The sequence below is a fragment of the Pipistrellus hanaki genome (genome assembly GCF_964339955.1).
Source record: "Pipistrellus hanaki genome assembly, chromosome: 4".
Taxonomy (NCBI): Eukaryota; Metazoa; Chordata; class Mammalia; order Chiroptera; family Vespertilionidae; genus Pipistrellus; species Pipistrellus hanaki.
In genome coordinates, this window is record NC_140506.1 from 38,410,474 (window position 1) to 38,432,518 (window position 22,045).

General features: G+C 37.4%; 2 protein-coding genes across 5 annotated transcripts in view; both read right to left on the minus strand.

Moving 5' to 3' along the window:
* HOMER1 (homer scaffold protein 1) overlaps positions 1-22,045 on the minus strand; it is a gene marked incomplete at its 5' end in the record, with an annotated part of 446,553 nt that overhangs the window by 384,841 nt on the left and 39,667 nt on the right. The window lies entirely within an intron of this gene.
* On the minus strand, positions 9,445-20,578 carry MTX3 (metaxin 3). Of its 4 annotated transcripts, none has more exons than XM_084881342.1 (9): positions 20,452-20,578; positions 19,899-19,968; positions 19,404-19,480; positions 17,895-17,987; positions 17,199-17,381; positions 16,974-17,050; positions 16,317-16,474; positions 14,815-14,903; positions 9,445-12,230 (listed from the first exon to the last, which is right to left on the minus strand). In XM_084881342.1, exons 1-9 carry the CDS (start codon positions 20,530-20,532, stop codon positions 12,120-12,122), a joined length of 939 nt encoding a protein of 312 aa, XP_084737468.1. In that variant the 5' UTR covers positions 20,533-20,578; the 3' UTR covers positions 9,445-12,119. The 4 variants fall into 4 exon arrangements, 3 of the variants coding, with proteins under 3 accessions (XP_084737468.1, XP_084737470.1, XP_084737469.1); XR_014794825.1 differs by lacking the exon at positions 9,445-12,230 and adding an exon at positions 15,838-15,934 and having other exon boundaries at positions 14,828-14,903; XM_084881344.1 differs by lacking the exon at positions 14,815-14,903.

Here is a 22,045-nt window from a genome sequence, read left to right on the forward strand (position 1 = left end):
GCAAATATTATTGGGACAGGTGACACATTTAGCTTCAAGCTTCCAATTGAGCCACTAATATATCTCACAAGCTAGAACTGGAACTGCAAGTGACATCTCTCCTTTCCAGCTCTTTCCTTCAACATATTCTTTGCACCAGTGTTCTGGTCTTCTCCTCAGGATGGGAAATGGGTACAGTTAACATCACTCTCTTAGGTTTGTCCTCCCTAGAATAATTTGGTCCTTTTCCTCCTCATTTCTCTGGGGTCCTCATTCTGACCCAGTTCTGAAAGTCCATATAAGTGAAAAAATGAGAAGTGGTGGCTACATTAAAAAAAAAAAAAAAAAAAAAAAAAAAAAAAAAAAGGAGATTCCTAAATTAGGCCAAATCTATAGCCTTGAACAAATATAATTTAGCTTATTGATATTTAGAGAAAATACAAATTACCACTAGACTTTTATAACGAGAGAAGGATAAGGGATAGTAGAAAACTGAAGCAAAGAGCTGGGATGGGAACTCTGTGCTGCTAGAGGTTACATGAGGGCACTGGAAGCAAGAGGGAGATGAGCATGGATGGAAGGAATGGACCACTCATGGGGCAGCCATTGTGAGACACAGATCTTATTTTGGCTTAAGCTGGACGCCTGTGTTAACTCACCAAATGTTTTATGGGGCCACCATAGTGCTGCTGGATAGCCTGGAGGAAGCTGCTCCAAGAATCCATGGAAACACCCACTGAAGGAGCAATGCCCATGAGAAATGTAGCAAATAATCTTTTCTACTAAAGCTTTTCTGAAGATTCCAGGGCACTTCCACAGTGCTCTCTATACTATAACATTCTAATAACCATATGGATCAACTAGATGGGGGGCTGAGTTCTTGCTTCATTAAGTACTGAGATCTTGCTCATAACAAGTCCTCAAAAACTGTGCTTCTTACACAGCACTGAATTTAACCTTGGCCCCAAAAAAGAAATCAACACCAAAAGTATCAAATCATAGTAGTGGGCATGTGTAGGCATTCGATAAACATTAGCTCCTGCTTCCTACCTCTCTTGTTCTCCTGTGGTACTCGCCTCTCCCCGCCCAGCAACCTCCTTTGAAATGACTATGTTCCATGTTTGTCTCTTTCATGGTGTATCTGTATTTCTTATTTGGCCCCAGATGTCAGATTGGCTTGCATTACTCCAGGATGAATCATTTGATTTCCTGTCCATGTTCCTAACCTTTCCAGCTCCTCTTGTATCATTTCTCAGTCATCCCTGCTGTTTACAATACCTCTCAATTTAAAGCCATCTGCAAATCTCATTAACGAACCTCTGATCCCTCTTCCCCACAATCACAGGACATGTTGAATAAAACAAGACCTAACATCAATTCTCTTCCTTCCATTTGAGGTACTAGAGCCCTAAATTACTTTATTACCATTTTAATATGAATAAATTATGCATTTGCTCCTATTCTCTGCATATCTAATGTGAAAATTGGGATTAATCACTTTTTCACTTTACAAAAAATTTAATACCTTTAAGTAGTCATATTTCTGAGTACTGTTACTCTTTACCTTACAAAAAAAAATCACTGAACTTTTCTAGGCTAGGTATAGACTTGAATATATGTAATGTCCTTTCGCCACTTCAGTTTATAAGTAATTGCTCTTTAGTAGAGTTTTGAGAATGAAACTTGAATTCTTCTATTTTAATAGTGAGCTTCTGAAGAACCCACCACTTTTATCACCGCTGATTCACTGGATCTTGGCTTCAACTTTTCTCACTCCTTTTCCTGATATACTAAAAATGTTTTCAAATCCTATCTAGTCTTCCTTCCTCAAAAACTTTTTGAACCTTTTCAATGTTCCAAGCACTGTGCTAGGTATGGGGATAATAGAGCTCCATCGTTTATGATGTTCTTGATCCAGGAAAGAGCTTAAGGGAAATAACACTCTTGGCACCTGCCATATTCTGGATCTGCGGTGTGTTGTCCCATTTAGACCACATGGAAGCCCCATTTAACAGGTAAGAAAACAGGTTGCAGAAAAGTCCAGAGATTTGCCTTTTATGTGGAATATGAATAGACAAGTCACAGAGATACAAATGGACGACAGCCATATAGGGAAACATATTCAACCTTACTATCAAATAAATGCAAATTAAATAAATAAAAAGATTATATTTTAACCATGAAGTTGGTGAAGAGAGAAGAAATGTGTGAAGCTGGTGGGATAAGTACGTAATAAGACTTAGGGCTGCAGAGAATATAAAGTAGTTCAGTCTTCCTGAAAAACAATTTAATATGTAGCAAGGACCATTATAAGAGGAACTTAGGCCCTTCACAAGGGAATAAATAAACAATGCTACATTTATACAATAAAATTACACATAGCTTTTAATAATCATATAGAATATATAATGACCTACATAATTTTCTGAATATTAAGTGAAAAAGCATATTACAGAATAGTACATACTATGGGATTACAATATATACAGGGCTGTTCATGTGTGCGAGCATACAAAAAAAAGAAAGACTTGGAAGCATAGATACCCCTTATGTTAATGGAGTTTTCATAAGAGGTGAAATGAGGCTCTTTCTATTAGTATCTTCTAAATTTTATCATTAAAAACACACACATAAAACTGTTCATTCAGATTCAGTTATTCTACTGCATTGCAATAAACAGTAATGCAGACTACAAATAAAGTAACTTGCTCAAATCACCATTTTGGTAGCTTGTGTTAAGCCTGCCTCTCAACTCTGTCCACTGTCTTTCTACATACCATTCTTCATCCCCACAGTTCCAATTATATCATATCTAAAGTTCTTTGCCTCTTAATTTTTACTCCTTTTTCTCACCTTTTTCTAAACCATTTTAGCAGTAAAATAGTCACCCTCTGAATTAGTTGCTATCTGTAATATAAAATGTAAAACATCTTCATTAGATAGATGAAAAAGGAAATTTCCTCCCTCATGATAAAACTGGGACAACCCATATCAGAATAGGCACAATCTGACAGCCTTCAAATAGGTCAGTTGGCTTCTTGCATTTAAAATAAAACTGAAATCTGTTTGGTGTTAACTGTGATATTTGTAAGTGTCATCTTTCTACACAAAAAGATTTCCTAACTTTTTCAAAGTGGGGATTCTTGAAAGGATCACCTTTCCCAAACTAGGATCTGAGCAACCGATCCTTAATTGTATTCACACATGTTAACATTTTCCCATTCTTTTCACTCCCTTACTTAAAAAGTAGGGTACATGTAATAGCCTCTCTCCCACTTGGAAGAGTACTTTTGGAGCCTTGAGTTGGCTGTGTTAGAAATTAAAAATGTCTTTGATGGTGCACAGCTGTCTTCATTTCTTAATCACACAGGTCAAACACATTCCAGGAGGCTGACTTATGTACCTGGAGAAAGGGACCCTAGTTTCTCATGCTTTCTCCTAAAGTCTTGTCATTTAGATCAAGAGGGGACCAGTATCTCCTTTGCTCTACAATTGGAAACTCTCTTACAAGATGATATTGTCAGACAGATCCTTACATTCCCCACCACCACCTCCTTCTTGTTCTCCTATCCAGTTCCCACACATCTGGGCAGCACTCAGTGATCTCACTGGTTCCCTTGATCTCATCTTTCTGCTGTGGAGATTAACTTAGGACAAGATCCCAATATGGCAAAACTTAAGTTTTCCTACCAATAGCTTCTATTATTGGCAGAGTAAAAACAGAGCATTGTTTATCTAATAGCCTACCATCTCTGGACAAGTAGTTACCCAGGAATTTCTGAGCACCAGAAATGGTTTCAGACCAAAGTCAAGCCTCTGAGCTGGGCAATTAAGAACCAAAGTTTCTGAAGTTCTTTGTTGTATGGTTCTCCAAATAGTTGTCTTCCCTGAAAAGAATTCTATTATTCCATGATACTGTTCTTTCCTGCTCTTTGGCTGAAGATAAGTGATCATTGTCAGCCACCTCAATCCACCCAAGGACCGTTCATCTGGAACTCAAAGTTCATAAGCAATTAAGATTTGTGTTCTTTAGGAATAGCTGGTATCTCATGTGAGAAAAATACATACATACCTGAACAGCTCTACTTCGAAGATGCATAGGATATATACCCATATATCCTACCCTGGCCGGTGCTGCTCAATGGTTGAGCATCGACCTATGAACCAGGAGGTCACAGTTCAATTCCCAGTCAGGGCACATGCCCAGGTTACAGGCTCAGTCCCTAGTAGGGAGCATGCAGGAGGCAGCCAATCCATTATTCTCTCTCATCATTGATGTTTCTATCTGTCTCTCCCTCTGTCATATTCTCTCCGAAATCAATAAAAACATTTTTTTTTTAAAGCAGAAAAAAACGTATCTTCCCCATTGACTAAAATTATACTGTTTTTCTCGGTGTATGTCTTCCATTCAATTACATGGGACATTGCTAAACTATCTAGGTGGGCAAAAGGGAAACTTCAAAAAACGTATACAGCGAAGGGATGAGATAACTGTAGCCATGAGAAGTTGTGGAGTTGTCTGAGGTCATGCACATACCAGTGGCCTAGGGAGCAGGCCTCTAATCTCACTTGGCCTGGGTGGAAAGAGCACAAGTGATCTCAATGCACCATAGAAGAATAAACTTTATAAAAGAACAATCCCCTATCTAGCTGAAACCGGTTTGGCTCAGTGGATATAGCATCAGCCTGCGGACTGAAAGGTCCCAGGTTCAATTCTGGTCAAGGGCATGTACCTGTGTTGCGGGCACATCCCCAGTTGGGGAGTGTGCAGGAGGCAGCTGATTGATGGTTCTCTCTCATCGATATTTTGACTCTCTATCCCTCTCTCTTCCTCTCTGTAAAAAATCAATAAAATATTTTTTTTTAAAAAAAAGAACAATCCCCTATCTAGCTCAGTCCCAACACTGAGTAACTGTTTCAACCACCCAAAAATTCACCTCAAGGAATAAATAACTTCAAGTCAGAATTTAATAAACATCCAGGCAATTTGAGATTTTATTGTGAAAACCGCTATTGTGACATTATATCCAGTTTCTCGTTTATCAGAATAAATTCTTTACAACATTATCTTCATCACCACTTCTGGGCATTTTTACATAGTCTCTAAAATATACTCACACTAGACAAAGCTAGAATATTGAAATTATGACCAAAATTGCTTATTTTAAGGTTGTTTACAACAAAACCATAGTATTTTTACTGGAACTGATATTTAAAATGTTTACCATTCAAAGATAAGCTTGGTGGAACAAAGCCAATAAGTATGTATACACATATATTTATTTTCTTTGCTGTCCTTCTTCCAGAAAGCTAAAGTTACATGTCAAATTTCCACTTCAAGATAAACAGTAATTTCGAAAGACATTATTTCCTATTTTACAAAATAAGACATAAAGTCAAAAGAGAAATAAAACTCATCTTTATACAATTAACATAAAAGCTTGAGTACACCCTTCCTTCGCCAAGAAATAAAGATCCAGCATTGCAAAAGGAGCCATCAGTGCAAAAACGAATAGCCAGCACTACCTTCTCTGTAGTTCAGGACTCGCTAAAGACTGATGCAAACTCTGGCACATCATTTTCCTTGATCTCCAAGGATCTGGGATACATAAACTCAATGATTAAAAGGCATTTCTCTGACTTTGCATGAGGAAAACTGAAGAATCAGAACAAAGGTTCAACTGCTTTTCATGTGACTAGATGTTCCCCATTACAGAACTCAAAACCCAAATGCGAGCTTTCCATCAAATGCACTCCAAAGCATGGAGGTGTTCCGAATCTGCAACTGTACATGCTACAGAAGACAAAAGCATCCTTGTACTTGATGAGTTATCTGGTTTTATACTGGAAATGAAATCAAACATACTTAGTTCTCTGAAATTTGAAGGCAAGTGAGGTTTAAAATTTTGGGGATATAGAAACTGCTGAGAATTTAATAAGAACTATAAACACTCATGCTAGAAAATTCACACAAGAAATATACAATTCTTATTTAGACTATATGTCTTCAGGAATGTCTATCACAACTTGAAAACATTAACCTTCCTTTGCTTTCTTCCTAAAGCAACTAAACTTTCTAGGACACTGTGTGTGTAGGTGTACCGGTCAATAATGCGGATTTTTTTCAATAGATGGAATTACACATATGTTGATATATATGTGGTTTTATATGTATGCTGTTTTGTTGTATTGACAGCAAGCTTCAAAACTTCATGTCAAATTTTCTGATGGTATTAACATCATAGATATTTTTATGCTTAAAAATGTCGAATTTCATGCCAAAAAAAAGAGCATTTGTGGGAAGTTTTAATTCATTACTTTTATTTTGAAGAAAAAGTTATGGTATACTTTGGGAAGCTTATGGTGAACATGCTCCTTCTCAAGATACTAGTGAATGCTGGCTTAAACACTTTAAAAGTGATGACTTATGTGAAAGACAAGGAATGTCCAGGCCAACCAAAAAAGTTTGAAGACCAACAATTACAAGCATTATTGGTTGAAGATGCATGTCAAACTCAAAAACAACTTATACAAAGATTAAACGTTGCTCAGCAAACAATTTCCGATCATTTACAAATAATGGGAAAGATTTTAAAAGAAGGAAAATGGGTGCCACATCAACTGAACGAAAGACAAATGGAAAACCGAAAAGTCATCAGTAAAATGTTGCTTCAATGGCACGAAAGAGTCTTTTTTGCATCTAATTGTGACTGACGATGAAAAGGGATTGAGAATCCCAAATACACAAAATCATGGGTTGATCCAGGTCAACCATCAACATCGATTGCAAGGCCAAATTGCTTTGGAAAGAAGACAATGCTCTGTGCTTGGTGGCATCAGGAAGGTGTGGTGTATTATGAGCTTCTAAAACCAGATGAAACAGTTAATATTGATCGCTACTGACAAGAAATAATCAATTGGAACCACACTTTGATCATGAAAAGACCAGAATGTGCCATAGGACACAGCAAAATAATTTTGCTTCATGATCAAACACTTCAAAACCAGTTAAAGACATGTTAAAAGATCTTGCCTGGGAAGTATTAACCCACCCACCGTATTCACCAGACCTTGCTCCTTCAGATTACCACTTGTTTCAGATTACCAATTTTTCTGATGAAGGGCACAGGCACTTTCTGAACAGCACTTCAAAACGTATGAAGAAGTGAAAAACTTGGGTCTCTGAATAGTTTGCCTCAAAACAAGAAAAGTTCTAATGGGACAGTATCCACAAATTACCTGAAAGATGGGGGAATTTGTAGCTAGCAATGGACATTACTTTTAATGAAGCGCTTTTGATGTTTCTCTTGAAATTATCATGTTTTCTTTGGTTACAAAATCCGCTATTATTAACCAGTACACATAGTACATACTTATATATGTGCATGTGTATGCATACTTATGTGTTTGCATATTTTATCCAATATAATAAAAGGGTAATATGCAAATTGACCCTAACAGCAGAACAACCACAACAACCGCTCAACTAGTCACTATGAGGTGCACTGACCACCTCTTGGTCCTTTCCCCTGGACAGCAGGCTCCAATTGCCTGATGGTAAACAGGGAACTGGGGGTGGGTAGTGGTGGGCCTCAGGGCCAGCTATGGGCAGCCATGAAAGATGGCCCTGATCGCAGGCCAGGCCTAGGGACTGTAGCCATGCATAAATTTCGTGCACCAGGCCTCTAATTATTTTATATATATATAACCAGCTTGTATGTGCCTTTAGTGCTAATAAATACCACCAAAACTTGTTTGGAAGATTGTTCTGAAATTCCAAGTTAATTTCCTCTGTCTCCTAGATACCTATGAACTGGTTAGGTTTCTGCAATCACCAGTTCACGAGCAAACTTGTGTTCTAGGAAAAGGGGCTCAACTGGCCAGGGGTATACCATGTGCCTACCTAACCAACCAGCCCACCCACAGCTACCCACTCTCAATTTACGGTCCTAGGGAGTCCTGACCTGTCTCTTCCCATGTACCACTATTCATGAGAGCAGTGGTTGCCAACCGGTAGTCCGTGAGGTCCGCAAGGTTGGCAACCACAGGTTTAAGGAGATCTTTGGAGCAGTGATCACCAACTGGTGGTCCGTGGACCACTGGTGATCCATGCGCTCCAAAAGGTTGGGGCACCAATGGAAAACCTTCGCAATGAGTACAAACACCAAAAACACTCTAGGGCAGCATTTCCCTAAGTGTATTTCTCAGAACACAAATCTCACAAGACACATATTTAAATAAATCCACATAAAATTAAAATACAGGTACTCCTTGGAGATTGAAACCACACAATAGCCTACCAAAGGTTCTGAAAGGCCTGCAGTTACTTAACTTTGTCTGACTTGACACTTCCCAAATTTATTTGACTTATTTTATATAATAACGATATATTCTTGCCAAAATGCACCTTTAGAAATTAATTCTCCAAGAAACTAAAAGATTCTTTTAAAAAATCTTACAGTATAATTTCAAATCAATAATGAAGATACAAAACTTATTTTCCAGTATAAAGAAACTATTTGTTTTGCTCTGAATACTTTTCTATCAATACAGAACAAAACAAAAAAAATTCCCCTCTCTATTTAAAAACGCCCAACTCAAAGTTACCCTTTCTTGTGTCATTGTTCAAGAATGTTAATTCTCATCATTGGCCCCTTCATCTAGAACAAACAGCTACTGTCTATTTTTGATTCTGAGATTACCTCTCCACCTCAGTCACAATAGTTTTAAGTCTAGGTCGGTAAACTGCATTCCAACTACATCCCAACAAGAGTTTGGGCTAAATTATTTTGCAAATCCTTAAAAAAAAAAAAGCATGAAAACATTGAGATGTAAATTCCACAGAACTGAACAAAAAGAAAGGCAAAAGATATAATTCTTAACACCAACAACATATACAAAAGACCATCCTCACAACCCAAATTATACTCTGTGGCTGTGCTCAGGATTTCAGTTAATAAATAAGAAAGCCAAGACAAAGTCAATCACTAAATCCCTGTGAGCCTAAACAAAAAGCACGCAGGCCTGCTGCGCCTTCTTCATTAGAGCGTGGCCCTGGTTCGTCTCCTAACTGTGCGTTAGAGAGGTAACACATGCAAAGCAAAGGACTAGCACCTGCAGACACGGAACCATTTTCAAAATATTTTATCCTCAAGAGTAAACCCAGGTACCACAGGAAGAAAAAGGTTAAAAAGTTTGTCTTTTTTATGCCTTTTTCATACAAATCATAAAAGATGACAGTTGAGCCGCCAAAACCGGTTTGGCTCAGTGGTAGAGCATCGGTCTGCGGACTGAAGGGTCCCAGGTTCGATTCCGGTCAAGGGCATGTACATTGGTTGCGGGCATATCCTCGGTAGGGGGTGTACAAGAGGCAGCTGGTCGATGTTTCTCTCTCATCGACGTTTCTAGCTCTCTATCTCTCTCCCTTCCTCTCTGTAAAAAATCAATAAAATATATATTAAAAGAAAAAAAGATGACAGTTGATATGGGATCTTTATCACGTGGGAATTACCTGACAATGTTCTAATACTATACCACAAACAAATATAAACACGAACATAGTCCCTTTTATATTCTCCTCCACCATCACCTCCAAAAGAAAGCAGGTCACAGCATTTTAAGACTGTGGACCCTTTAGCTTAACAAACTCAAACTTTATACAAATCATATCCCGACAGGCTGATCACAAGCTCTCTGTCCAGTCTGGAAAGCTGATCCTAGGTGTGCAGCATCTCTGCGGTGGTTTGTGCTCAGTGATAGTTTCCTAAGATCTCACTGGCTTAGACCAAAAGAGCTCAACTAAGTAAACCAACATATAAATTTTCACCTATCTAAACTACATTTTGCATCTTAGGAGAAGTAATCTGGAAGCATTGTAATCTATACAGTGTAAGGCTAAAGGCAGCACAGAGCAGGAATGACCAAAAGGAAATAAATCATACTTAGTCATCTTCTTTATTAAGAAAGCACAAATACTTGTTATTCTAAAATGATGTCTTTTGATTAAATTCTCAACATTATGAAACCTTACATATGCTCATCGGCTGCAGTCTGTATTGTAAGAACATGAGCTCCCATATTCTTATAAAAACTTTCATTCATTTTTCTTATTCATGGCCATTAGTGGTCTTATTGACATAAAAACTTACATAGCCCAGTATTATCTCTTTACTTTGCCTATAGAGAAACTTGGAATTAAATTTACCATTCAATTTTATAATCTGTTAAAAGTTGGTATAGCTCTTTCTCTCAGAAATTTTTTTTTAATTTTAATTTTTATTGTCCTGCTTTACATGTGTTTGACAATTGTAAGCCACTTCAAGTGCTTTTTGGAAGTTTTAATATAAATCATAATGAAAATGACAAACCCTGACTGAAGCATAAACAGACGTCAGGTCAATGTGCTAACCAACTCCTCCAACATACATCAGTCCTAGAGGACAGCACAAAGCCCTCTGGTCATGATTTCCAATATAGAATATTCATATGGATTTTGGATTGCTAGAAACTAAAGAAGATTAATGCATAATGTGTGTGCACTCACTCTCTCCCACCTGTTGCAAAACTTATATGAAATTCATTAGTTACTTTCCCTCAATGCATCCAAAGAGATGAACAAGATACTGAAGACCACCTTGTTTCTCACTTTCAAGAAGAAATATTTACAAGGACTTAAAGACTACTACATAAATAGCTACTGAAATACAGAGCAAATTGAGAGGATGAAGATCAAACACAGCTAAGTTCACATGAGACAAGTCTTGACTGCAAAGCTGTTTTCTTAGCCTGTGGGTTTCTGCAGGATGTGATAAGGTTTGCTGAGCACCATAGTAATCTTTTAAGACACTAATCAAACACATGGTCCTGTATTTTAAAAATCCCAGAAGTGGTTTTAGGACAACAGAAGCACCTTAGCCACTAAAGTAAGATTCTATTATAAGTAAAATTACTTGCACAGCAAATCCTTTAACAGTTCAGCATCCAATAAATAGAAAATATGCTTTAAAATGTACTGCTATTCCCAATTATTCCACTGGACCCTTCAACTATAGTTAAATTACATTAAAAAAATAAGTAGTTGACATGAAACTTTTAACTACATGATATGCTTATTATGAAAGAGCACTGGAGTGAGCCAAGCATGATGAACTTGGACACATGTAGGTACTTCTGTTACTCTAGGGGGGGTCCTTTTCAGTAGTGCCTAAGAGAGGGGCAAGTTTCAATAAAACTACAGCCTGGCATAATAACGATGTGCAACACATTCAGTTCTCCTGAAATCAATTCCAGAAAGAGATGACCAGAGTTAAAGATATACTAAAATACAAAACTCTAAAGTTGCCACATTCACCCAATAAACTAAAAGAGCCCTTACTAACATAGATTGAACATGTCAGCAAGTACTAATGTAATACTGAAGTGCATATAGTCAGATATATATTTATATAACCACTTTTAATATTTACATATGGAACTAACCCCCCCAAACGATTAGTCTTCTGAAAGCATACTTAAAAAGCCCATTCCTCATTGCTTTTTATAATTAAATACAGGTTCTTCTATGGAAGTAAGTAGAATATTAGGATAATATATTTTTTTAACATCTAAAATAGGCATCAAATTCCTAAATAGAAGAAAAAAGCCTCGGCCATAGGACCACATATTAGTTATTCATACTGGTTTAAGAAAACCAAAATTAATAAATTAGCTTGAATAAATTAAGAGTGCACATTCAGAACAGAATTGTAGCTTTTGGTCAGCAATATGTGAACCATGTTTTAGCATAACAGAAGCACCTCAGCCACTAAAATAAGATTCTCTTATAAGTAATTTTTCCTTGCAAAAGGCAAAAATCTGCCAAGATTAAGACTGGTTGTTGTTGTTGTTGTTTAAATATATACAGTATATTATGTTTTCTTTTCTCCCCAAGTTCATTTAGTATTTATTTTGGTGGTATTTAAAGTGCATTGCCAGCTAAAAGACAAGCTTCCTAATTTAAAAAAATAGATGTCACAGAAAGTTTCTCTTGCTTTAGAGTCTTCCTCATACCTATTAGCAGCATTTTCTTTTTGTTTCCACACAATTAGTATAAGAGATTACTGCAATGATCGTATGACTTTGGACACAAAGCAGGCTGTCTGTCAGGGTGATAGCCGCTGTAAGGAATCGCTTTCTTCTTCTGCTGGAGTTAATTTAAGTGTTGGCAGTTTCCGAGGAGGAAGTTGAGGGCTTTGGCGAAGATTGTCATCCATCTGTGGAAAGCACAAAAGGTACATCTGACTAATGGCTGTGGCACCCCTTATGTGGACTGCGGCTCCCCATCCAAACTAATGTCTAGAAGAGTACAGAACCATATGTCTCTAAAACTGCCAGAAAACCTTTTTCTTGCAAATAATCTCTCAAGAATTCTAAATGTCATACCTCAAATACCAGCTGACTCAGTATATGTAAAAAAGCCATATAGCTCATCTTTGGTGCTTTCATAATATTATAGTAAATCCACAAAATAAATGTCCTAATGAACTCAACCATAGCATGACTTGGTTTAAGAGGATTTCTAATAGTAAAAGCAATACTTCTGTTATTAAGCTCCACAGATTACACAGTTTACACAGTTTGTACACATACAATATCTCATTTGTTCTCCCAACATCATTGTGAAGGGAAAAAAACAGAAACAAACACTCCCTATTTTCATTTGAACAAAATGAAGCTCAGAATGGTTAAGGAATTTGCCTTCAGTTGCAAAGCTAGTATCAGAGCTGACATTTGAACCTAAGTTTTCTAGAGAAACAAATTAATATGGAGCACATTGAAAACATGTCCATGAAAACATGTTCACACTTACCCTAAGGAATACATTAGCATCCCTGGAAACACTAGGAAAGGGATTATTTAGAACTGAGTCAGATCTTAGAAAACTGCCTTTAACCAGAGCATCCTGCAAACAGGGCTCGAGACTCCAGTCCTGGTGCGGAGCTCACTATCAATTTCACTTCAAAAAGACAACTGCCATCAAAGATTCAAAGCCAACAGAATATATTGTAGCATCTTTTTACCCACATGATATGCATGTGTTTTTTTTTAGAGTTTTGAACAAAACTTCCCCTTATCTTCTCAAGATGCTCTTATAAAGCAGGGTACAAATGTTTCAGCAGAGGTATATGGGACTTGTAGGACAGGAAAGAGAATAAAAGATTAACTTTTAATTTGCCAATGAAAAGAGTATCTCCAGTGAACTATTTGAATCAACTGTGTTAAGATGTCTTCTTTTCCTTGCCAAAACTAAGTTCCTGAAACAGAACTCCTAAAAAAAAAAATAAAATAAAAAAAAAAAACCAAACCTCTAGATTTTCTGTCCAAACAGTAAGCAATAGTAGCCATTAGGATTTGTTGCTCTAATGGCTTATACAAGTAGGGAAGTGAAGTGAACTGAACAGCAGGTATAAAGGGATGGAGCAGTGCTGAAATAGGGTCAGAAAACTTTCATATATTGATGATGACCCAAGATGAAGTATACATGAATTTGCCCCCTATAGAAAAATGGAAACTATACTGGACAGTATTCATTTAGCAGATAAGTGTCTTTAATAGTTTCAGTAATCTTTCCATTATCCATACTTAACAGAATATATTTCCTCTCATGAGAGTTACTGGTTTGGACAAAGAATTAAAACAAATGAGGCTTTTACTTAGCTTACCCAAACTTTATTAATGAACTCTTACAATTTTACTGCTCTGTTTTACTCACTTCTCAAGTTCTAACACATAAAATACAATAAAAAGAAACAGAACTGTCATTCTAGAGAGTGGCAGCTATAAACCTACTATTACTACTAATAGATACATAATCTCATCTGTGAGTTAGTGGCTGACTAACTACAAAGCCCATGCTAAATTCCAATTTCTAGGGTTCAAATAACCTTTTTAACTCTTGTCATCTGAATGACCTTGGGCAGGTGACATAAACTACTCTTGAAGCTTCAGTATCTTCATCTGTAAAGTGGGAATGACAGAGGACTTGTACACATTAAATGTACAGATTAAATGAGATAATCATATAAAGCTAATACAACATAGTGTCTCTTACTGCTAGCCAGTGTTATTAGGGTACACTGCCCCATTAGTTTATGAAAGAATTAGGTATTATCCATTTGTTTAAGGATAAAAGCAAGTTTATAGACACTTGCAAGAGGAGGAGTGGAAGAAGTAGAAATGCATAACTCTTGTAATTTCCCAATTAGAATCGCTCTTGGAATTTTCATTGTTGGCTCTCTTGCCTACCCAGTTCCTCAATTTCTCTCTCACCAAATGATACCCCAAAACGGCAAAATATCCACACTGATAAAAAAAAAAAAAAAATTGTGGATCACATTTAGAACAGAGAAGGACAGGAAGGAGAAAATATAAAGCAGTTCATGTGGAAGAAAGAACATGACATCATAATACAATTAACAAGAAAGGATAAGCACAGATGCTTCCAATCTCAAGAAATATTAACTTAGAGACAAGCAGAAAAGCAAGCAAGAAGTATTTCTGTCTTTTTTTTAAACCAGGCTTTTGGTCTCCTAATTTGAAAAATACTAATTGTATGGTAAAAGTAAACCAAATACCATCATCAGATCTTTCCCTAAAGTTATCAGGCCACTCCTGACTTCAAAATACTATATTATATTAGTACTATACAACTTTAGTAAATATATATTTAAACAGCTTTCTGAAAAAAAATTAACTCTTTTTAAAGGTAAAGTTAATTCATAACCCAAATTACAATATTAACTACAGAAAGGGAAATACTAAATTACTACTTTAAAAAACGATTGAAGTAAACTTGACCTTTTCAATCAAGTTGGATTCCTTATTTACAAGCTGTGTGAGTTTCTGCAGATTTGCATCTACCGTTTCTTGTCCAGCAGGAGAGATGCCTAAGAAGCCAGGGACAGAAATCAGAAAGACAGGAAAATTTGAAAGCCTTTAAAGCTGTTTAGATTAAAAGAATTTTGAATCTCTCCACCCTCCCAAGTGGCCCACCCTCCAAAAAGAAAAAAAAAAAAAAGGGCAGAGAAAAACCATTCTGCATTCAAAGGCAAACTTAAGTGGGAAAGCAATGCTCCAAAACCAAACCGTAAACAAAAGGACTAAATTTGTCCACAGAGTAGACAAAGCAACGAAGTTGGCCAAGTGGGTTGCAGCTAGCCAAAGTAATTAGTAAAAAAGCATAGCACTCCTCATTTCCTTCTCAGATTTAAGTAGTGCCTTTCTCCTAACCATTCCAAATATGTTTTTAGTTACAGCTATTTAGATAGCTTTGTAAGGCAGTGAACTCCAAACAGGTATCCATCCACCTGACTCCCAAAGTATTTGGAGGCACTTAAAAAAGAATACAGATTACTGGGATCTATCCCTAAGAAACTCTAATATGGTAAATCTGATAGATGACCCAAGCTTTTGATTTGTCCTGTGGACAGATCTGCCAACCACTGCTTCAAAATAACAAAGGTGCCAGGCCAGCTGTGGCTCAGTGGTTGAGCATTGACCTGTGAACCAGAAGGTCACGGTTTCATTCCTAGTCAGGACATAACGGGCTCGATCCCCAATGTGGGGCGTGCAGGAGGCAGCTGATCAATGATTCTCTCATCATTCTTTCTTTTTCTCTTTCTCTCCCTCTCCCTTCCTCTCAGAAATCAACACACACACACACATATATATATATATATATTTTTTTTTTTTTTTAAAAAAGGACAATTTCTTCCAAGTCTCCCAATACAAATTTAGCATCCCAATCACGTAAGCATAAGGCCTTACACTCCTAACAAATCATTTCCTAAATGACAGGTGCCCTCCCTCTGTTTACTATACCTCCAGTCTGATGCAATCAGTTTTCAAGTAGAAGAATCATAGGGGTGTACCTCACCAAAATCAATCTGCTACTGATTTCTGTTCACGCAGGAAACTGCTAGAAGCAACATTTAAAGTAATTGCCCATTTGCATTAGGAAAAATGCTATCTAAAAACACCTCAATAAATATCTGTAGTTTAAACTTTTTGAAGAAAATGACCCACTTCAAAGGGGCAATATTTAAAGAAGAACAAGAAGCAAGCAATGTATAAAATCCAAAAGAATAGGAAAAAAGGCAAATATTCATTCCTATTTAAATAAGAACATATGGGAATAAAAATAAAGTTGGAGAAATGCAACTTTTTTAAGAGCTATAAACCAGCATTGAAAGACAGTACACAAATTTCTTTAATAAGTAATGAATCTTGCTTATGTGTCCTTAGGATAATTTGTAGATCTTCTATTCAAACAAAGATTAGCTGAAGAGGAGCCACCTTACCTCCAAGACTAAGCCTAAAATAAGTGTTTAGGATGTCATCACAAAAGCGACACAGGTTGGAGAGCTGTTTCAAATGTTCTTGTAACTGAACTTTAGGGAAGCGTACTTTATAAAGAGGTGCGAGAAAACCAAACACATAGGCATCCAAGGTAGAAGGCCTAAAAATAAATTCAAGATTTTTTAAAATCACATAAGAAAATATTAACTTGGGATTATAAAAAAAAAAATTCTGAAATATATTAATAAATTCTGAAGTATACAATTCAGTGTTTTAAAAGGTTTACTATCCATTATAACGTATAATAATGATGCAAGTAGAATGTTACTCAGTTATTTTTTAATACTCTAACCATTTATTTTATTTAGAAGAAAATTCAGTTGCAAATTAAAATGCATTTTTACTCACGAGTATTATATAGTAACTGGAGACAGGATGGAAACAGTCTTAGATGTTTTCAATACACATATGCTGTATATTAAGTCAATGTTAGATTACCACCAACAGAAGGTTTCCCCATAGTAAAAATCCATTAAGTGTTTTTAAAGTGAAAAACTCACTTTTGGGAGATGGGAAGACAAGAGGACTTGCTTTAAATAATTGCTCATTGAACATATGTACATAAAACATCACAATGATTTTTAAGAGAATGCACTCACGTATCTCCAAAGAAAAACTGAGATGTTCCCAATCTGTTTGACAGAAGATTTAGGCACTCCTTGGCATCTCTGTATATCTAATAAGGATGACATTACATCTCAGAAGTAGGACAAATACTGTAGAACTCCTTTTTAGGTAGGTATCTATGGATTAGTGCATCTCTGCTCTCTCTCTCTTATCCCTCCTCAGAAGGGCCCTAGCTCTGACAGTAATCTCGATCATACCTGTGCTTCCACTTCTTGGAGATGGTAGAGGGGAGGCTCTCCTCTGGTCAGGAGAATCCTAGTCAGTGCTCCCTTAGACATTCTTCCAGGAAGGATCAAACTCAAGGGAAAGGGAATTCGTGAAGCAAACCATGGCTTTGTCACAGTAAAGTAATTGTCACTCTCAACCCAGAATGTGTGAAGCTGCAAAAGAAGAGAAAAAACACTATAATTATGTTCTTTAATTAAAAGGTCCCTCTATTGATGTGCATGTGCACGTATTTCATAAATATATTTGTATAAAATGACTTCATACAAATTTTCCAGTTAGAACAACTCAAGGGTTAAACAAAATTTTAAATGTGAGTTTTGTTGGTTACTATATCTCAGGCACCCAGAACCAGGCCTATTACATAGTAGATGCTCAATAGATATTTGCTGAATGAATGGATTATAGTTCACCCAATTCTATATATGGAACAACAAACTCCACTTCCCATAAAGAATTTTTATTTCCAAAATGACATTTTTCACTTTATTGTTTTGCATACTAGCTGAATGTCTAACAGAATCCAGTTTCGCAGGAACATGAAAGAATCAAGGTTAATACATAAGTGAAATTTCCTCTATTAAGCCCTTTTCATTATTTTTCTTCTAAACAGACTAAGTGCATTTTTGGTAGATCATTAAGATATTGTCATATTCACCAATGCTCACCACTGCAGGAAGAAGCTTCTCTTCAAGGAGAGCAATGTAAGCCAGGGTATCTGCCCCTTGTCTTGCTGAGAGTTCATAATCAGCATTATATTTCTATTAAAAAATATAAAATAAACAAAACACCTCAGACGTGAAGAGCATCCCCAAATAGTGAAGCTAAATAAACTAGGATTCCTATTTATTCTTCCACAAAAAATGGTAAACATATTAAAAGGGGGAAAAAAGAAATACAAACTTAGTAACAATGCTATTTAATGCAAATGTACAGTATCATGCACACAGAAAAGCCAATAACTTATGATTTGTTATTCACTACTACTATTTCAGTAATTGTTAATGACCAGTTTAGTACCAACTTATTAAAAGAAGCAATTATTATTTTTGTTAACAGTAAGGATAAAGTTCTAACTGGTTACATTTTTCCCCAATGAAAAAAGGAAAACTTCCAATTTAGAAATATTCTAAATTTTGTTGCTGTGAGATTTCTTTAAAAGAAAAAAAAAAAAAATGGCCCTGGTTCATGTATTATAGCTGGTTGTCCCATACACCAAATGGCAAGTTCAATTCCCAGGCAGGGCATATACCCAGGTTGCCAGGTTAGGGGTTCAATCCCTAATAGGGGTGCATGTGGAAGGCAGAAAATCAATACTTCTCTCTCACATTGTTGTTTCTTTCTTCTTCTCTCTCTTCCATATCCACATCTCTCCCTCCCCCCCCCCCAAAAAAAGAAAAGAAATCACAAGAAAAAATTTAAAGTATTGGCAAAATGAATAACTTTTGCATTTATGTCTTAACATATTTATACATTTTTAACACATTATAAAAATCTTTACATGTTCAGCCGGGACCGGTTTGGCTCAATGGATAGAGCGTCGGCTTGGGGACTGAAGGGACCCGGGTTCGATTCCGGTCAAGGGCATGTACCTTGGTTGCCGGCATATCCCCAGTGGGGAGTGTGCAAGAGGCAGCTGATCGATGACTCTCTCTCATCGATGTTTCTAACTCTCTATCTCTCTCCCTTCCTCTCTGTACAAAATCAATAAAATATATTTTTAAAAAAATCTTTACATGTTCAAATATCTTGAATACAGTATTGAATGAAACATTTAACTGTAACTATCAGTTAAGTGTTTTTTGAAAACTAAAATAGTTTCTAGTTGATGGGACTTCAAATGTCATACCTAGCACAAAATGTGTAGCAAGTATGTAACTAAATTACAATCATGTCAATAAGTGTAATAGCTAAGATGGCTAAATTGAATCTGCTTATTATCTAAACTTCAAAAAAATCCAACAAAAGTATATGAAAATGTAAGTGGACTATACCTCACTTTATAACTTTCAAATCTCAGTATAACTCATAACTTGAAAGTCTTTTTTTATTAAACTCCAGGTATCTCAGGTGTCTACTAACTTGGCAAAAAAAAAATTAATTTTGCAAACCTTACGTGTTTTTTTAAAGCAACATGCAGGGATCAACAATCTACTTCTTCAAAAAGAACCACCCACCTGTTTTCTTAAAAAGTTCAGTATTTTTGCTGGTTGACAAACAATCTTGTCTTCAGTGGTCAAAATTGGTACATCTCCTATAATAATAATTAAAAAAAAAAAAAAAGTCTACTTACAAGGAAACATTTTGATCTCCTCTTAAGATATTCCAATACTCTAAAAACTGTACCAACTGAACATTTGAAGGGGGAAATTGAGTAAGCTCATCTTAGTTTTTTACAATTTCACAAAGAGCAGTTGGACAGAACATTTTCATTTCTCATCATTTCCACTGATTTGGCTTGCACTTTTAAGTATTATTCAGAATGGTCAAATCATAAGCAAAACACAGCCAAGGTCATGATAAAAAAAAAAAAAATTAAAAAACAAAACAAAACAAAACCACCTAAAACCCCAAGGTACTCCATGGCTGTATGCCTCAGCGCTTTAAAAGGGGGGCGGGGGGGGGGGGGGGCTTAAAGAAGGTAATAGGCGTGTTAAAAGTTTACACTGTACCTCTTGAACCTCTCCAGGTGTTATCTATGACACTGACTTTCAAGGGTGCGCCAGAAAACTTGGCGTAAGCCTGAAACAGAGTTTGCAATAAAACATTTTAGACTGAGTACGTAATGCAGATCCGCAGAGCTGCTTTACTGCACAGCAGGGTTCCGAACACAGAACCTCTGGACCAGGGGGCGCGTCCCTTCCCCGATCTCCCGTCCAGGGAGCACACGGGACGCAGCCGGGCTTTCGGGAACCGTGTTCTTTCCCAAAGGATGCGGCGGGCGAGGGGGGCGGGGAGGATGCGGCGCGGCCCGCTTCGGGCTTTCGCTCCGCCGCCCAGATAGCTTTGCAAGGATGGGAGTAATCACTCGGGAGCCGGGAGGAAGAGCGGGAGGTCTCCCCCACGCCTCGGTGGGGTCACGGCCAGGTGTAACTCAGCGGCAGGGAGCCCGGGCGGTGCAGTGCACGGCTCCTCAGCCCGCAGGGAACGCCGCCGGCTTCGCGCCTCCGGCCCCGCCCCTTCCTGCCCGCCCGGCCCGAGCAGCGGCCTGAGCAGCGGCCTCACCATGACCACCAAGGACTCGCTGTGCACCGACGGGAGCCCCCAGCCCCCTCCCCAGCAGCTGAGCTCCAAGGGGGCCGCCATCTTGCCGGGGCCAACCTCTCCTGTCCCGGAAGTGCTTCTGCCGCCCAACTTCCGGCAGGTGAAAGTGAGGGGCGGGGCTAGGGAGGGAAAGGGTCCCTTGGGCTGTGGAGAGGTGCAGAAAGGACCGCTGGAGGGTTGAAAGCACGCCTAGAATCAGCTTGGCCTAGGAGTTAGGAGTCCTGGGCCTTCAATCAGACCCATCATTCATTCTGTGAATATTTACTGGCTGTATCCTAATGTATCCCAAACCCTTTGGACCTTACTACCCTGGGCCTAAACTAACCTGTTTGTAAAATAGGTAAAACCGCTTATTCATAAGAGTGTTGTGTTTAAAATTATGACAGAGGGGAAACAAATTTGGCATACAGTAGGCACTGGATAATTGCTCAACCCCTTCAGCCATATATTTGGCCTCTGCCTCTTTCCATACTCAGTCTCAATTATGTCATCCTCATGTTAATTTGCTCCACCCTCCTGGAAAGTAACCCTGTTCCTGAAATTTGTCAGGTGAATTCTGCCTTATTTCAGGATGAATTATGTTTGTTTTTTGCCATTGCTCCCTCAAAAATGAGCTTAACTGTCACTTTCCCAGGGATGATTTTACAAAGTTAGGGACTTCTAGGTTCCTGCAGCCCCTTGTACATATTTCAGTTGTAGCTTCTATCCCTAGATATAGACCTTATGCTTTTCACTTCAGGAAGCTCTTTGAAGATGGGACAAGGCAGGCTTCATACTAGTAGAAGTGAGACCTGTGCATTCAAATAGGGTCCTGTGCTTAAAAGGACCCAACTTCCTTAATATTCTACTGTCATCATGATATTTTTAATAATTTTTGAAAAAGGGACTCCGCATTTTTATTTTCAACTGGGCCCTGCAAATCACACAGCCAGTTATGTCTGTGAACCTGTGGGCATGAACTAAATGTTTCTGTAATATCAACTAACAATTCCTCAAAAAATTGTTAAAAAGAGAAGATAGGTCTTGAGAATGCCATGATCCTAACATGTTTATGGGGTCCTGGAGTTTGGACTTGGATGCTACATCTTTTTTTCTAGAAAGCACAGAAGTCTTTACGGAATACCCTCCCAGTCATTCCTCTCATTTTTCTTCCTTACCTCTGCCCAGCTGAGATAGATGGGTCCCTTAAACAATTGAGAGCACAAAACAAACCTTTGCAAATTTTCATAAAGTTATAATTCAGCAAATGTAGGCACTCCTTTACTGTTTACATATCCATCTAAATTACAGTGTCAGTCTGCTAAAACTTTTTGTCATGTTTCAAAGAATTCTCAGAAATAGGAAGGAAAAAATATGTCAAATTGGAAATCCATTAGTAATATGGTGTAATTAGGAGGTGGTTATATATGTATTGTTAAAACTAAGTATCAAAACATTTATTGTGCAACTACTGTGACCAAGACACTGTAAGGCTCTGGGAGAATACAGAGATAAATAAGTCACCAGTTCTATCCTCAGGAGTTTATAATCTACAAAAGAGACATACAACTAACTA

What these genes read in the sequence shown, in the direction of transcription:
- MTX3 (XM_084881342.1), bottom strand. Translation starts at nt 20,532, where the DNA reads ATGGCGGCCCCCTTGGAGCTCAGCTGCTGGGGAGGGGGCTGGGGGCTC. An exon ending in TGAACTTTTTAAGAAAACAG is followed by an intron (nt 17,988 to 19,403) that starts GTGGGTGGTTCT and finishes ATTTTTTAATAG; the next exon opens with AAATATAATGCTGATTATGA. An exon ending in CAGTTTTTCTTTGGAGATAC is followed by an intron (nt 16,475 to 16,973) that starts GTGAGTGCATTC and finishes ATTTATTTTTAG; the next exon opens with GCCTTCTACCTTGGATGCCT.